General features: G+C 59.5%; 1 protein-coding gene across 1 annotated transcript in view; it reads right to left on the reverse strand.

The window, feature by feature from the left end:
- Window positions 1–1,439: 1,439 nt before the first annotated feature.
- The window catches only part of LOC309407789 (transient receptor potential cation channel subfamily M member 2-like), a gene marked incomplete at both ends in the record, with an annotated part of 22,548 nt that continues 7,348 nt past the window's right edge, over window positions 1,440–16,639 (reverse strand). Inside the window, 29 exons of the mRNA XM_082003429.1 lie at window positions 1,440–1,565; window positions 1,838–1,954; window positions 2,458–2,559; window positions 3,109–3,214; window positions 3,398–3,484; window positions 3,779–3,880; window positions 3,970–4,046; window positions 4,543–4,697; window positions 5,125–5,212; window positions 5,842–5,929; window positions 6,049–6,181; window positions 6,332–6,513; window positions 6,793–6,976; window positions 7,445–7,616; window positions 7,738–7,870; window positions 8,192–8,310; window positions 9,059–9,272; window positions 9,378–9,490; window positions 9,646–9,791; window positions 10,084–10,213; window positions 10,879–11,016; window positions 11,483–11,833; window positions 13,183–13,304; window positions 13,542–13,644; window positions 14,023–14,223; window positions 14,454–14,515; window positions 15,063–15,243; window positions 15,686–15,852; window positions 16,238–16,418. Coding sequence (XP_081859555.1) covers window positions 1,440–1,565; window positions 1,838–1,954; window positions 2,458–2,559; window positions 3,109–3,214; window positions 3,398–3,484; window positions 3,779–3,880; window positions 3,970–4,046; window positions 4,543–4,697; window positions 5,125–5,212; window positions 5,842–5,929; window positions 6,049–6,181; window positions 6,332–6,513; window positions 6,793–6,976; window positions 7,445–7,616; window positions 7,738–7,870; window positions 8,192–8,310; window positions 9,059–9,272; window positions 9,378–9,490; window positions 9,646–9,791; window positions 10,084–10,213; window positions 10,879–11,016; window positions 11,483–11,833; window positions 13,183–13,304; window positions 13,542–13,644; window positions 14,023–14,223; window positions 14,454–14,515; window positions 15,063–15,243; window positions 15,686–15,852; window positions 16,238–16,418 — 4,080 coding nt within the window. The remainder of the gene's footprint in view (window positions 1,566–1,837; window positions 1,955–2,457; window positions 2,560–3,108; window positions 3,215–3,397; window positions 3,485–3,778; window positions 3,881–3,969; window positions 4,047–4,542; window positions 4,698–5,124; window positions 5,213–5,841; window positions 5,930–6,048; window positions 6,182–6,331; window positions 6,514–6,792; window positions 6,977–7,444; window positions 7,617–7,737; window positions 7,871–8,191; window positions 8,311–9,058; window positions 9,273–9,377; window positions 9,491–9,645; window positions 9,792–10,083; window positions 10,214–10,878; window positions 11,017–11,482; window positions 11,834–13,182; window positions 13,305–13,541; window positions 13,645–14,022; window positions 14,224–14,453; window positions 14,516–15,062; window positions 15,244–15,685; window positions 15,853–16,237; window positions 16,419–16,639) is intronic.

Below are 16,639 nucleotides of genomic sequence, written 5' to 3' on the forward strand. Positions count from 1 at the left end.
AAGAACAACGGGAGAAGGTACTGTGCCACCGCCTTGGCACACAGCTTGCTTTCCAGCAGCTCCTCACATTGACTTCCAAATGCGTCAAGTCATCTCTGCAGCCAGCACCGGGGAGTGAGTCTGCAACAAGATTGGGGGTGGGAACGCCCAAACTAGGCTTATTCTGGAAGTGTGCTCCAAGCATGGCCTGCAGGTTAAACAGCCGTAACAGACCACCAGCCTTTAGTTATTTAATACATGGTTTATTGAGCTGGGTTGACTAAATTGCCAATCTGACTCCCCTCGCCAAGCCCGGGTGTATCACTGGTGAAGCTGCAGTTGTGCTGTGGTGGCCACCAGTGTGGGAAGAACAGCCATGGCTGGCCAGTGTCTGACCCATTGGGAGAGGGTGGGGGAACTGAAATCCCTCCCCGAGCAGTCCCAGGCGTCGTATGCCACCGTGGGCCTGTTCTGGGCTACCAAGGTATGTCTCCACTGTGCTTTGTTCTCCCCATGGCAGGGAACAGAAAAGTGAGTCCCCCTTAAGAGCAGAGATGTCTGGCATGGACACACAGATGTCCTCTCTCCTGTCCCTACCTGCCCAAAGGACCCCAGAGCATGGATCACCTGGGTCCCAGCAAGCTCCCCCTTTCTGTCTATGTGCGCAAGTGGATGGCGACAGGCCGGTGACCTTTAGCTGGTGCCTTGGCGCAGAGAGAGGGAAGGCGTTCAGCTACAAGACAGTGCTCAGCATACACACACAGGATCACCTAACAACGGTGTGGGACACGGAGGGTGGACCTGTGTGGAGCTATGAAATCATAGGTATATAAGCCAAGAGCTGCTCACACCTTCAGAAGTGCTGGATCACAGCTCAGGACCGTGTTGTTGGGTCTGAGGCAAGCGGAGATAATGGGGACAGCTGCCACAGGAGCGACTTGCAGAGCAGTCGGGAGCTTTAGGTGCAGAAGACCCCAAGCCTTCTCCAGATCAATCCTCTGTGAGCTGTGGCAGCGGAGCTGCCGGGACTTGGAGCAGGAGCTGTGGTCCCCAGTGGATATCCTGGGCGGAGGGGTAGCTGGGGCTGGCAAGTCCCCAGCACCCACACCAAAGCAAAGAGTGGGTGGGAGCTGAGAGAAGGAGCGCCTTGCAGGAACAGCCCTGCGGCTCTGCTCGGTCCAAGCCCTGGGCTAGTGCTATGGTTGATGTAGAAGCACCTAGGGACAAGCTTGGTGGCTCAGGTGACCAGGATGCTGCGTAGGCACTGCCCAGGCTGTCCCCGGCTGCTGCGGAGGGGACAGTTTTCCTCCCGGAGACCTGTGATGTACATTCATGGAGGCAAGCAAAGTACCTAGTCTCCAACGGCTGCCCATGGTCTCACAGGTGAGCTGTGGTAGAGCTGCAGATCCCAACCAGAACCTGGTCTGGGGCAGCAGGAGCCCTGGCCTGTGCTTGAAGACTCAGTAGTAGGCACCGAGGAGGGCCGAGACCTTGTGCAGGAGCTCCTTGTGGTTGGCGTGCAGGGGGATCCTCTTGTCCAGCACCTGCCAGCGGATGCACAGCTCCGGATCGCAGCCCTGGAGGAACTGGAAGGGGACCAGAGACATCACGTATGCACTGCTGGCAAGGGGCCGTGCCAGCCATGCACAGCAGCACCTCATCCCCAGCCTCCTGCCCTTTCTTTTTGGGGCCCCCGGTGCAGCGCCAACCCATGTTCATCCCCATGTTCTTCCTCCACTGCATGCAGCTGGAGAAGCCCACCCGAGACAAGGGTGAGTTCTGGGTCTGGAGATCTGGCTCCCTGCCCCACACTCACTGACACCTGGGTCAGGGAGCTGCGGAGGCTGGCAGCCCATACCGAATTCAGCCGCTTCATCTCCACATCATTCTGGTTGTCGAAGTGCACGCTGACGGCGACCGTCTCGACCCAGGCATTATCCGTGTTGCGGGGGTCGTCAAGGTACCCCTTGTGTACCTGTGCATGGTGAAGGAGTGCCACATTAGCAGAGCCCTCACCACCTCTCTGAGGGCACTGAGAGGCCCTGGGGGTGGTGAGGCATCACCCCACAGCTCCTCTGCCCCACAAGAGACCCGTGCCCTATTCCTACTGCAGCTGGAGCCACAGAGAGTGATCGCAGTGGGCACAGACACCGGAGTGTGCAGCCCAAGCCCCAGGTCCCTGGGCTGCCTCCCAGACCCCTGCCTGTTGCGAGGCCATTACGGCGTGCGTAATTCCTCCATTCCTCCCCGGTGAGAGCAGTGGCCAAGGGGTGATGCACCCTGCCCCCATACCCTGGGGACACCCACCTGCCCCTGTGCCACCATGGTGTGCACATGTCCCTGTACTGTGGTGATGCCCCCGTGTGCCTGTATCGCCATGACACCAGTGTGCCTCTGTGCCGGGGTGATGCCCGCCTGCCCCCGTACTGCCGGGACACCCATGTGCCCCCGTACACTGGGACACCTGCATGCCCCCACCTCAGTGCCTTGTTTCAGCAAGTTCTGGAACTGGGGCCAGAACTCCCGGCGCAGGATCCACTTCAGCTTCAGTGGCAGCATCTCGCCCGGCTCCAGAGACCCCTGCATCAAAGCAGATGTCAGCCGTGGGGCCTGCCATCAGCCCAGCCTCCCTCACTGCCACCGGCTTGGCCAGCGGGCGGTTGCCACCACTGCAGAAGATGCCACAAGCTCTGGTGGGGCGAGCAAGCAGCGGCGGTGCCTCCTTCCCTCCCTCTCTCCCTCCCTCTCCTGCCAGAAGCGCTCAGCCGTGCCCAGCACGTGTCTGAGTTTGCCTGATTCAACGTCTGGACCTCTCTGTCAAAGGGCGCTATGCCAATGGCTTACGTCATGAAGGGCATGTGAGAACTGAAGACGTGGAGGAGGAGAGAGAAGCAGGAGATGGGGGTCAGGGTGGGTGGGGGTATGTAACCTCACGACTGCAGCCCCAGTGCTCTTGGTAGTGCAGCCCCACACTCAGATGCTCCGTGGAAGGGGCAGAAGTATCTCCTTGGGGAGGGCTGTGACAGCCCTCTGTGCTTCTCCGTTTTCCGCAGGGCACCCAGCCGTCGGGCCGGGCCAGCCCCGTCTCCCCAGACCCTTCTGCACCCCCTGGTTTCCACCAGCTCTTACCCCGGGCAGAGCCCAGACATCCGACAGCGGGTACTGGGCTACTAGGACTTCCAGCATCTTCTTCAGGCTCTTCCTTATAATGGACCCGTCCACATTCCTCCTCCAGCTGTGAGAGAGGCCCCCGTTACGCTGCAGCCAGACTCAGCTCCCCCCTGCCCCGCAGTGGCTGAAGGGGCAGCGGTGGGTTTTGCCAAGTCCTGGTCTCCCTGAGAGCTTCATGCTCCCTTTTCCACTCCACCTCCCCAACCCCGTCCTGGAGCAAGGACACCTCCCCGTGCCCTGCACTCACCGGGTCACGACGGGGTGCAGGGCATGGTTGGGCCCAAAGCAGTGCAGCCTCCCGCGGCCTCGCAGCCCCGTCCTGCCCATCGGGTTCCTGGCAGGGAGGGAGTGAGCAGGCTGGGTTGGCGCCAGGGTCCCTCTGCGCGCCCCATCATGCCCTACCCCCCATCCCCAGATTTCCCACTGCTGCACTGCACCTCTTCCGGGGTGCTGGGTTTTTTTTGCGGGGGACAGCCCTGAGAACGATGCATGCCGTTATCCCTGCCCCGCCATTAGCTGTAGGGAAGCGGGAAGGGGGTGGATGTACCCAGCCCTCCCCGGATTCTCCGTCTCCCCCAGTACTTTGCCTACAGCCGGGCGCCCCAGGTCCTGCGGAGGATGCACTCACAGCGGCAGCCCGTCCTGCACGGCGTAGAGGCCGTGGAAGCTCTGCCGGTCGATCAGCCCGTCCATGGTGTTGTAGTTGATCTTCAGGAGAGACTCCAAGGAGCTGGGGGGCGGGAGGCAGCCCGGCAGGGAGGGCTGGCTGTGCCATCAGGGGAAGGGGCAAAGGAGTGGGGGCCGCAGGGGAACACTCACGGGCTGAACGGGTCCTGCACAGCCATGTCCTTGTGGTCGGCCGAGTAGGCGGGAGGGTTGTAGAGTGGGAAGTCCACCTGCAGAGCACACAGCCGCTCTGGAGGCAGGCGGGGATGGGGACCCCCAGGGACACTTTCTGCCCCAGTCACTTCCTCTGCCCAGCCCATGGCATCATTCCCTGAGGCAAGCAGGGCTCCGGGCCCGGCTCGGGGGCTGAGCTCGGGGTCTCGGCTGGAGGGTTGGTGCCTCTCACTCACACCCCGGTGGCAGCCAGAGCCAGATCCTGTCCCTGACCCTGAGCCAGCCCTGATTCAGGAAATGTGGAGCCGAGTGTTTGTCCCCTCTCTCCCAACCGAGCACCCCCAGGCACCCCTCGCCCTGCAGATCCTGCAGGGACGACGCCTGTTCGCCTCTCCTTGTCCCTGGAAGGGCCTCGGAGCAGCTGCTGGGACAAACAGGAGCTCCCAAGTGTGATACGGGTGCGACGATGGGTCTGTTCCTCTTCCCACCACCGTCGGGATCGGCCCCTCGGCCCCCGCCCCCGGCCCCACTGCCCAGGGTCACAGCTCGTACCTCCCAGGGCACCTTCTCGTCCGGCACAGGGAAGCGGAGGGTGTGAGACCCGGGGTACAGGAGGTTTCGGGCGAGCACATGGTACGGGGGCTGGCTCTCCTGGGGTTTCCCCTCCAGGTCAACAACTTCCTTCGTCTCCGAGGCTTTACTGGAGCCTGCGAGGCAGACACAGACAGTGAGGCCCCGCAAAGCAGGGTGCTGAGCCCGGTGCTGAGGACTGTGGCTCCGCTGAGGGGGGGGGCTGTGTCTTTCCATGGGGGTGCTGCTGTCCCCCGGGCGCCTGGCCCTCGGCACTCCTTCCAGCAGGCCCCGGAGGAACTCCCCCAGGATGCTGTGGTGAAAAGCCTCAGCCATGGGCTGCGGGGACGGCTCTGGAGTGGAGGGTGGGAATGGCTGCAGGAGGGGCTGGGTGGCCTCGCAGAGCCCCCAAACCTCCCTGGGCCAAAGGAGCCTCTGCTTCTGCCTTGCTGCCTAACAGAGGGGTGCGGGGGGCTGCTCAGCCCTGGTCCTCAGCCCCGCGCGTGCCAGCGCAGGGCTCCCGCTTCCCCCCGTGCTGCTGGGGTGGAGACGGGCTCCGCTTACCCAGGGGCGGCACGTCCTCGCCCGAGCCGAAACCGTTGCCCTGCAGCGCCTGCGTTATCCACCTCAGGGCCTGGGCGCTCTGATGCACCTGCGTGGGACAGGAGGGGGTCAGCCGTCCCGGGGCCCGGCGGCCCCCCGGGCTCCCTTGCCGGAGTACTGCAGGATATGGCGCCGGCAGGAGGCTCCTGGCTGCTCGTCCCCCAGGGCAGCCGCGATCCTTGCTGTGCCCTGATGCTCGGCTTGGAAAGCCGCTTCCAGGGGAACGTTTTTTCAAAGCAGATGGAAACGGAAGCAGAAACAGCAGCCATGCTGCAGCAAAGGAGATGCCGGGGCCTGGTGCGGCTCCACGGGCACCCCACTGCTCGCGCAGGGTGTGGAACAGGTTCACGGGGAGGGGACAGAGAGTCCTCCGTCTCCAGAAGGTCTGGAGGGTTCTCTCACGCCAAGGAGAAGAGCTGCGTGGGATCTGACTGCCTGCGTGACCAGTGGAGGCGAGGGCTCATCCCACCACTTCCCACCATGATCCGGTTCACTTTGGAGTCAAACAGAACGCTTCCTGTAAACCTTTTCCTTTTGGATGCTATTGTTTTGTCAAGGAAACTCCAACTGTTTGAAGGGGGATTGATTCAGAGGGGCTTTCTCTTGTGCTCTGGTTCAGTTGACTCAGTCCCTGGAAAACCCCACCTTTCTTGGGTAGTTGCTCAGCTTTTGCCTCACCTGGTCCTCCAGAGAGAGCAGTCTCTGCTCCACCAGCCCTGTCCTCTTCACCCGATCCAAGTCCAGCAGCTCTGCCAGTACGTCGACCCTGGAGGGACAGTGCAGAGGGGAACACCCTCAGGCAGCCACCCCTGCACTAATCCCAACTCTTCCCTGCCCAGGACACTGGAGGACAGAAGGATGTCCCTGTCTCAGGAGTGCCGGTACCTCTGTGCAATGTCTCGGATCTTCTGCTCCATGTTCTGCTTCTCCTGGCACTGCTGGTGCTGCAGATAGTTCTCCTTCAGGTACATCTCCCAAGAGAGGAGGGCAGCTTCTTCATTCTTCTCCAGCTTCTCTTCTGCCAGAGGAAGGGGACAGCAGTGCTGTCAGATCCCTGGGCGACCCAAACCCCTGTGCTGTAGCCCAGACGCCAAGCCTGGTGCCGTGGTGCACGGTGCCATGCCCCAGGGAGGGGGCAAAGGGCAGGAGGGGAGGTGCTGGTCCTCACTGAGCTGTTTGTGGTGCGTGGACGGCCTGCGGAGCAGGCCTCGCCGGACCAGGATCTGCAGGTGGTTGAGGAGGATGAAGGGTGGAGGTGCGGGTGGGCGGCTGTGGTACTCCTCGATCAGGTCGTGCCGCTGGAACTTCCAGATCTGGTCCGTGTGCTGCTGGACCTGCTGGAAGGTGTAGCTGGGGCAGAGCCCAGGCGTCAGCCATGCCGTGGGGATGAGGGGCACATCGTGTCTGCATGGTGCCCCGGCTCCTACCCGTTTCCCTGATGAACCCTGGCCTGCACCTGCTACTTCCACCATATCTACAACTCCGCAAAGCTCCCCTGTGCTCGGGCCAGCATGTGCCCCGGGACCCTCTTCATGCTTTTTCAGTGTGTCGGTGCCCCGGCTATGACCAAGCCTGCAAGCCAAGCCAGCTCGATTCACTGTCAGGACCACGGGGCCAAGTCAAACTCACTTGAACATGGCGATGAGGAGGTTGAGGAGGAGGATGTTGGTGAAGAGCAGGTACAGGCACAGTAAGATGACTGTCAGCCATTCTGGGAAGATGGGTTTCTTGTTGTCCTCATTTGTCTCTGGGCACTTGGGCTTGTAGGGATCAGTCCCGTTGGGGCTACACTGGTCAATGTTGAAGTTGACACCTGAAAGAGAGCACAGCATGCCTCTGCTGCAGCCAAACCTCGCGGCATCTCAGGGAGCACATTGTGCTCTCTGAAAGTAGCTAGCACCAAGGGACCTTAGCACCGGGCAGGGATTTGACCTTGATCTGCATCACCCCAAGTGCTCTGCTCACTGCCACCAGCTTTGCAGCCGTGGCACTGAGCTTGATCGACTCATGCTCCTGTGTCTTGGCTACTGTGCTCTCTTGACCGCTTGGGCAGGTGCAGTCCCTGGGTTTGCATTGGTGGCAACGGTCCCACTGTGCCGGAGCAGGGCTCCATCCCCACGCCCTGTCGTTGCTCCCTTCTGGCCTAACATTGTGCTTGGAGAGGAACCCTGTGCAGGACTTCCATGGGCCAACATGGCAGGAGCTAGGCAGACTGCGGCATGAGCTTGGTACCCCTCAGCTTCACCACAGCCACCCTGCTGATGCCACAGGTGTCCCTTACCGTCGATGTAGGAGGGAATCTGTCCGAAGATGGTCAGGTAGGAGTGGTAGACCACGCCACGGAAAAGCCACTCCACACGTTCCTCGTTGTGGATCAGGATGGCCTGCTTGGCAACGCCAAAGGACACCACCCACACTGCTAGCAGGAAGAGGAAGAAGAAGACATCCTTCATCTGCAAAGACAGAGGGGAAGTAAAATTGTGTCCTGGAGCAAACCGCACTGCAGGATAGGACAACACGGGTGGCACATCCGTCCCATGCAGCCACCCTGGCAGGACGGCAGGGAGCTCTCACCATGCGCTTCACAATGATGATCTTGGGCCCCAGCGTTTTACTGACTGTGAAAATGTGCATCAGACGCAGGCAGAAAATGATAAAAGCCAGTGACAGTATGATGCGCCCGGGATATAAAGTTGACGGGATCAGCCTGGGCACAGAAGAGAGGAAAGGAAACATCTCAGTGCCACCAGTGTGGGTTTTTTCTGATCTTGCAGCATTACATTTCTGCAATATCAGTGAGCTTCCCCAGCGTGCCGGGTGAGAGTTGTGGCATGAAAAACATCTCTTCTAAAAGCAGCTGAAAGCAGAGGCAAATTGGTCAGAATTAATCACATGACCACGAAAACCTTCATTGGCCTTTGGAAGAAGAAATTGCAATTAAAAAACCTGCACAATTCTCACTCTCGTTTTGTAGCCTACGGCTGTGGCTTGAGCCTGTGCCCTGCCTGTGCCCTGCTCTGCAACTCACCTGCAAGTCAGCCCTGTGATAAAGACTAGGATGGCGCAGATATCCAACTTATTCCAGAAGTCCTTGAAGTACAGGGAAGCCATTTTCACAACTCCAAACCCATCTGGATCATGCAACAACTGTTGGGAAGAGAAGAGAGGTTGGTACTTCAGCAAAAGCCTTGTGAGATACTCATGTGCCTTGTAGAGGGGAGGGACCGCACTGACTTGCTGACCATCACTGGACCTTCTTGCTTACCTGAAGTTAACCTGAGCCTACAGGATTTTCTATAGGGGCATGGAAGGAGCATGGGGAGAGATACCTGAGACATGGAGCTCTCTAGCCTGGTGAAGAAAGGCACTGAAATGTTGAAGCAAAAGCTGAAAAGAATCAAACATCAAGCAAAGCCTGGAAATGCTTCTGGGAATAAATGCCCAAGGAAGGAGGGGGGGCCTCCATCTCCTGATGTTTTCAGCTCAAAACAGCATGTCATTCTGCAAGTCAAACATTGGCACAGACTGCCCAGGGAGGTGGTGGAGTCACTGGAGGTGTTCAAAAAACGTGTGGACTTGGCAGTTCGGGACACGGTTTAGTGGGCATGGTGGTGTTGGGTTGATGGTTGCACTTAATGATCTTAAAGGTCTTTTCCAACCTTAATGATTCTGTGATTCTGTGAAGTACCCGGGGCCAGGCCAGAGGCAGCCAAGGAGGTTCTTGGCCTCAGAGATGGGGAGATCTGGCAGTCCCTTGTGCTGTGACCTCTCTGAATGGATGGTGACATGAGAAGCAGCATGGGAACGTGAGCTATGCGGGACCTTCCAGGAGCACCCAGAGGGGTGTCTCTCCCTCCTCTCACCTCCCCCAGCTTCTGCTCTGCCTGCCCCGTACCTGGCGGATCTCCTCGCACACCAGGGAGAAGAGCCAGAAGTAGATGAGGTACTCCCGCCAGGACGGCAACGGCTGGAAGTCAACCATCAGGACGTAGGCGAAGAGCAGGAGGAAGGTGAAATAAGAGAGGATGTTCATGTGGAAAATGACGACAGGTGCCGTGAAGAAGGCTCGGAGGCGCGTCAGGCAGCCCACGGGCTGCAGCCTCTTCTCCCTGCAGGGAGCAGGGGTGGAAGCGGGGCTCAGCTGCCCAGGGAGATGCCACGGCAGCTTCTCCCAGCCGGCCTTGGTGCACGCATGCCCCGGCTGCAAGAAGTACCTGAAGGTGATGAGGTTGGTGTAGAGAAGTGGGAAGAACAGCATGCATGCAATCACCCGCCAAAGCCCGTTGTCCACGCACATCTTCCCCCACCAGACTTTGGTCAGAAAGGCCTGTGAGGAGGGAGGAAGAGGAGCACTGGTTACAGGAGCCCCCCCGACAGAGCGGGGCTGCAGGGCAGAGCCCCGCTGCTGCCAACGAGGAACCCTGGATCTGGGGCAGGGGACACTCATGCACTTCCCCTCCAAGCACCACTGCTGGAACCTACCTGGACACCCCCATGGGACACAAAATTCATGTTCTTGGCCTCCAGCGCCAACTGCAGACAGGTTGTCTTCCCCCAGGCCTCAGAGACACGGGTGAGGAGCTTCTGGGCTCTCTCTTCATCCTTGCGGTAGCAGTCTGTGAACACGCCTGGCCAGGCAGGGACCAGGGAGACAGGGCTGTGCTCCAGGGCCAGCTTGGTGCTTGGCAAGGTGCCCGCAGAGTCACCAGGATCTGGACATTGCACCACGCAGTGGCACCCACTGCGCTCCCAACCACCACCCGGGCGCAGCCCTGGCAGCACCACGACCCTGACCGTGATGAGAAGACCCCTGCTTGGCACCCCCACCCCACCCATCACCCCTAGACATCTCCTGGGCAAAGCTAGCCAGCTCTGCAGGGCGTGAGAGAGGTTCCGCGTTGCTGGTCCCCTCCTGCTCACCGATCGCCTTGTGCTCAAACTGCTCGGCCAGGGCCAGCATGTCATCGGTGGTGTCGGTGTCTTCCTCCTCCTTGGCCAGCTCCTTCAGGATCTTGCTGCAGGCCAGCGCGGCCGCCATGCAGTCCTGGCTCTGGAGCAGAAGAGGTCAGAGAGAGCACAGGGCTCTGCACGCTATCCTGCAAGTCGCGGCAGTCCCACGGCGGGGAAGGAGGGTGTCCCAAGCAGATGGATGGACAGCTTGCCACGACAAGGGCTGTGCTCCCCTCTGGGTGCCGGGGCAGTAGGTAACCCACCGCCACGGGGAAGCTGGGGACACCCCTGCTCTCCTAGTGGGAAGCCTGAGGTGACGGGACAGTGTTACTCCACAGCTCTGCACGGCACACTCGCCGTGCAGCCGGCCATGCTGCCCCTTGCCCTGGGGATGCTGTTTATGGGTGGAAGCCTCCCCACCCCAGCTGCCGTGCCCCATGTCCTGCCTGCGGTGTGCCGAGCCCGCTCTCAGCCTTTGCCAAGAAAATCACACTTCTGGCCCAGCACATCAGCTCTGCCTGCAGTGTGCGTTTTGGCTGGGAAGGGAGGGCCCTGGCATCACAGTGCGTGTCTGGGGGTGAACACCGCGTGCCCGCGGGCTCATTAGCTGGCTCCCGTGTGGCCGGGGGTCAGGCTCGGGCACTGCCATGGGCCAGCTCGCCTGCTGTCCCAAATGCCAGTAGGTGCAACCTTCCCTTCTGGGGCTGGGAGGTTTGGCTCCAGCAGAGCCTCTCAGCTGGGACCGACAGCTCTGGGCTGTGATACCTGGGCCCAGATGATTTCTGCCAGCTCCTTGCGGTTCTGCACCACAGCCCAGATAAGCAGGTCACGGACTGGGTCCACGGTGAAGGTGACTCGGCCGGCAGAGCGCCTGTAGAGGGACCGGAGACTTGACCCCTGAACCTGCAAGGCGTGCGATGGTCAGACCTGTTCCTCTGCCAGGAGGCTGCAGAAAGCAGCCAGCCCCGCAGCGCAAAGCCACCCCCAAACCCTGGCTGCCTGCCTCCACCATCCATGGAAGGGCCTTGGCTGCAGACAGCCGGGTGGCCAAGGCTGGACTCATCCTGGAAGTGCCGCTTTTCCTAGGGCCAGGGTCATGGAGGGATGTGCCCATCCTGGCCATTGCACCCACCCCACTGGGTCCTGCCCACCAGAGTCACGCAGCCACGTGGTGCTATGGGTGTAGGAGGGTGGGAGTCACACCTTGAATGTGGGGCAGATGACTTGGGCAGGGCTTTAAGGGACTTTGACTGGGATTCTTGAGCAGGCAAGAGGACAGAGACCCAGGTGCAACCTCCAGGACGGTTTCTTGAGCCAGCGTCCCCCTCCCTAATGCGACCCTGCCACCATGTAACCTGGAGATGCGTACATTCAGCTTGATATGTGGGACGGGGATGGAGAGCCGGGACCGCTCTGTGTCCTTGGACTTGGGGTAAAGAGGCTGTGTGGAGCCGCCCAGGAGCTCCCGCAGCACCTGGGAGACGTGGTGCAGTTGAATTCTTGGCATTTTGGAGCCAGCAGTGTGCTCTCTCTCCTCCAGCAGGACCTTCTGCAGCTTGCTGTGGAACAGGCAGGATGGCGCCACGTTGTCGTAGAGGTAAACCAGGGTGTCCCAGGTGACAAACTCCTTGAGTCGCACTCCCTGCTCCAGGAACAGCTTCACAAACTCTGGCTTGTTGGAGATCAGGGCGGCTGCCATCACGGGGTGGAGATCTGTGGGCTGGCAGGCCAGAGGCAGAGGTGAGGGACTCCATGACCCCAGAGCAGGGCCCTGCCATGCTCCTCACTCAGATAGGGGCAAGATTTCATCCCTGAGCACACAAGGAGTTTCTGGGTGTGAGAGAGCGGCTGGGAGGTACTGAGGGACAGACTTCTGGATTAGCATGCCCTTTCCTCTGGCAGAGAAGCCCAGCTCCCCTGGCTGCTGGGTGGAGCGATGGGGTAGGGGAGAGGGCAGACCCTCCTTCCCCAGCTCACGAGGATGCACCGTACGAATGAACAGGACCTCACGGGCTTGTCCGCCTCGCACCGCTCTTCAGCTGAAGGGTCATAGTGCTGCCAGCTGGATCTCAGCCACGGGGAGACCGGCTGCTCCCAATGGCCACCCAGTTCAGCCTTTGTGGGGTTTTCCTTTCCAAGGCAACCTTTAATGCGCTCAGAAGTGAAAACAAAGCCCATGGGTAAGGGGGGTGCATGTCTGTCCTGGCATGACGGTACCTGCTGACCTTCTGCCACAGCTTGGTTTCAGCCTCAGCTTTTCACACCAGACACATCGGTCTGGGGCTGCAGCACCTTGCAACAGCCCTGGACTGCACTGACTAATCCAAGAGCCTGCCTCGACCTCCCTTCCCTACAAAGGTGTAGATCGTGTCCAGGCTGTGCATTTTCACACCACCAAGTATTTCCAGTCTGGGATCCTGCACCTCACTAGCCCTTCCCAGCCCCACGAAAGGTATGTGAGCTCGGGGAATCCAAACTGTTGAACGTAAGAGGAAAATCCCTTCCAAGTGCCGCAGCCCCAGCAGAAATGACAGAGAACCCTGCTCAGTTTTGACTCCTCAACAGCTGGATCAGGCATGGGACGGGAGAGCTGGCTAGTGCTGCTCCCTGCCCCACTCTGTAGTAAAGTTTGAGCAGGGAAGCACCAGGCTGAGTGAGATGAATTTAGACACAAGTTGCCATTTTACAACGTGGCAGCGACCACAGGGCAGAGCTGGCAAGAGGTATTTTTGGCTCTAAGTTGGTGAATTGTCTTTAAAAGGCACTGGTTTTGAACAAAATACCAATCAATCTCCTTTGTAAACCATCATAAGCCAAATAGGACCTTTACAAGCAATGAATTGCAGGGTGTGCTCACCCTTGCTTTGGGTGTTTGAGTGCACTTTTGAAAGACAGGACAGATTAAGAGCCCCTGACAATGTGGTGGGAGTTTAGGGTGCAAGAGAAATACCCTCAAAAACTCTGACTAGGCACAGCCAAGGTGAGCAGTGCCCTCAATATCCACAGTCCTCAAGTGGCACCTGACAAGCTGTAAGCCTGACCAGACAAGCAGCACAGGTACTCCCTTACCTTCCACTCATGGTCATCCGTGAAGATCTCACTTCGAGCAATGTCCACCCTGTTCCAGGCCACAGCTAGCTTCAGCTGGTGGTCCCAGTTCTCACGACCAAAGTGGTCCTGGTTTCGGGATGCTGCATGCAAAGTTCATGTGTTAGAACAGAAGATCATTTCCGTGGCGAGAAGATACAACCTGGAAGCCCCTTGGAGGGGGCCCTTTGGGAGAAACTTCCCTCCCTGATCAGCTCAGCATCACAAGCTTTGGGGACCCCTTTGGTGATGCCATAAGTCAAGCAGCTGCAGGAGGTGACTTGTGATCCCCCATACGACTCATCTCGCCCCATCCTCTCTGGCAGCTCCCCATCCCTCACCTTTGAGCAGGGCCTGAAGGATGGCCACATCCACGTCCTGCTGGCCATATTTGCCCTCTCTGAAAATGGTCAGGAGCTGCCGGCTCCGCACGATATCTTGGATCTACAAGGAGAGCCGTGGGCAAGCAATCATCATCAGCATCTCCCCCCTGCCACGTCCCGCAACCCCCTGGCCTGTGTGGGGCAATTCCTTGCTCCCCTCGGGTTGCCTGCAGACACCTGTGCTGTGTCTCCCAGCCTGGGTGGGGCTGGTCCCAAGTGGTACCTCTCTGCTCAAAGGGAGCAGGCAACGGAGGAGCAGAGCTCGAGCCCTTGGGGTGCCCATGAGGACAATGCTGAGCATGGCTGGGGGGAGATGGATGGTCAGTGGAAGATGAAACTTCATGCTGGGAGCCTTGCTGCTCATGGGCAAGGACCCCTGGGGACCCCTTTGATCTCCACAAGCTCAGCAAGAGGAGCTGTCTCTCTGCAAGAGGCTCACCTTCTTGGTCCACTCCACTAGCTTGCCCTCAGTGAATTGCTCATAGGTGTCGTGGAAGAACACACTCAACTTCTTCTGGATCAAGGCGATGGTTATCTTGGGCACAGGCAGGCTGGCCACCTGTGCGATGACATCAGCCACACGCCCAGACCCTTCCACAATCACACAGGGGGTCCCGTTGGTGATGGCGTTGTAGATGGTCTGCAACAGAGCGGGGAGGCTGGTCCTGATCCCACCCAGAAGCCAGCAGACCCTCTCTGAGCCTGAGACCCACACCGCTGCTCCACAGCACTCCTGTCCACCTGCATTTCGGCTAGTGTGGCACCACGCTCGCACCGACACCAGAGAGCAGCCCCCTGGGCCAGGAGCTGTCCTCTCCCACCAGCCCCCCACCTCAGCTCTGCTGGGAGCGGGCAGGAGCAGTTCCTTACGTCGAGTGTCCCAGGGCCTCCTTCCAGCACCACGCACACGATGGGGATCTTGATGGCGACGCCTGCAGGGAAGCAGAGCCCAGGGTCACCTCCCTGTGGGGCAGCCCCCCTCCCCTGCAGCTGAATGCGGTCACCCCTCTGCAGGTGTGAAAGTCAAGGTGGGAGCACTGCCCCTGACATGCCAGGCTCCAGGAGAGAGGGGAGACAATCTCCTGGCTGTCATGCCGGTGGAGCGTGTGCGTGCCTGTGTTAGAACCAAAGATCATTTGCACAGCAAGAAGATACCACCTGGAATCCCCTGGGAGGCCTGGCCCTTTGGAGAAACAACTCTCCCCGGTCAGCTCGGCATCACAAGGTTTGGGGACCCTTTTGGTGATGCCATAAGTGAAACAGCTGGCAGAGAAAGGCTCTTTGATTCGTGTCACTAAGGAAGCAGGTTCCAGATGACAACCCTTTCAAACCCCTTGCCTGGATCCTCTAAGGAAGCCACAGCTTCCACCCACAGCCTCCCCTCTCACCGGAGCCCGGGATGGGCACCCCTTACCAATGGATGGCCCATCCCGCCTGGTGCCCTCCCCTGCCTGAGGCCTGGCTGTGTGTTGCTGTTACCTCCTTTCACCTTGGTCTGCTCCGAAATGAACTTCTCCAGTCTGGTCCTCAGGGGGATTTCCACCCCATACCTCCCGTGGGTCCCATCGTCCACCAGGATGAAGTGGGAGTGGTTGCTGTCCAGGCATGACAGGCTGCCTTGGTTCTCCTCATCCACTGTGTACTCAGCAGGAAAGCCACCCTGTAAGGTGCAGGAGCAGAGGCTCTGGGAAAAGCCTGGCAGGGCTGCATAGGAGCACCAGATGCCCAAAGCAACCAGTATGTGGGACAGGAACAGGCCAGCACGTGGGGCAGTCTGGCCAAACAGCCATCCCTGGCACCCCTTGCAGTCCTCATGTCAGCGTTGCCCCATGCTCCTCTGTCTCTGCTCCACCCACCCTCACACCCACGAGTCCTCCCAGGAGAAGCGCAGCACCTACGCAAGACACTGGGTAGGGTAGAGGGGCTTCTCAGCAAACATGACCCCAGGACCATCACTCCGTCCGGTGCGGCTGGGTTTTACCAGGGCTGTCCAGACACAGGCACATCTTGAAGCTCCCATTCCCACCATGGTCTTTGCCAGGACTTCCCTGTCAGTCCAGGCTTAGGCAAAGCAAATGCATCTCCAACTCTGCCTGGCTCACCATGGGGCAGATGAGGCTCTCCCGGTTGTACACGGTCCCCCAGGTGGCTATGCCAATGGTGACAATCTCGCCCTCCTTGTGGCTGCGGCTCAGGACGAAGTCTCGCACTGCCTCTCCCACCTGCTTCATCACACCAGCGTGGGACCCCCCAGTGATGATCCAGGCCCCTGGGGGTCAGACAGAGTCTTGGGAAGGGAGAGGCTCTGCTCACAGCAATCTGCTAGCATCCCCCTATATGGCTGCAGGAACACCTGGTCCTCAGACATGCTCCATCCCCCAGAAGATGTCTTCCCTGCCCACTACATCAAGCCCTGGCAGCACAGGAGATGCCTTGTTCAGCACAGTATTGCGTCGCTCAGTCCATCTCCCTACAAGCCTGTTTGCAGCAGTTGAGCAAGAGCAGCCCATCCCTGGTGGTGGTAGTCCAGACAGGGACCTACAGGCCTCCTGGCCCAGCTCAGCATCTCCACAGCAGCCCAACTGAACCTGGCATGGCCAGATGACAGGTCCCTCTCCCACTGCAGTCTCAGGGGGAGCCTCTCCATCCCTTACCGGTGGTCTGGGCCACTTTGACTAGCCCCTGTCGGAAGATGTTCTTCAGCCTCGGCTTCATGATGAAGTTTTTGGCTCCCCCGGTGACTGAGATGAGCAGGTTGGGTGCATCGAGGCCCCAGTGCTGTGTCATGAGGTGGTAGATGACCCGTGGAGGGGTGTCCGAGGAGACGCGCACATACTGCAAAAAATGGAGCATACGCACGTTTTGGGTAAAAACAACAGGGGCAGGGTAACAGAGCACCTCCACCACAATTTCTCCTGTCCCAGCAGAGAACTAGGGGCCTCCCATGCCATTTCCCAGCAAAGTCCTGTTGCTGCTGCCCCAGGTCTTTGTGCATGACCCTGTTCCCTTTCGCTTCCCTGGGTCTGAGCGTTCCCAAGACGAACCTAAGGACGAGT

This window comes from Phaethon aethereus, assembly GCF_964289735.1.
Source record: "Phaethon aethereus genome assembly, chromosome: 9".
In the NCBI taxonomy this organism is placed as follows: domain Eukaryota; kingdom Metazoa; phylum Chordata; class Aves; order Phaethontiformes; family Phaethontidae; genus Phaethon; species Phaethon aethereus.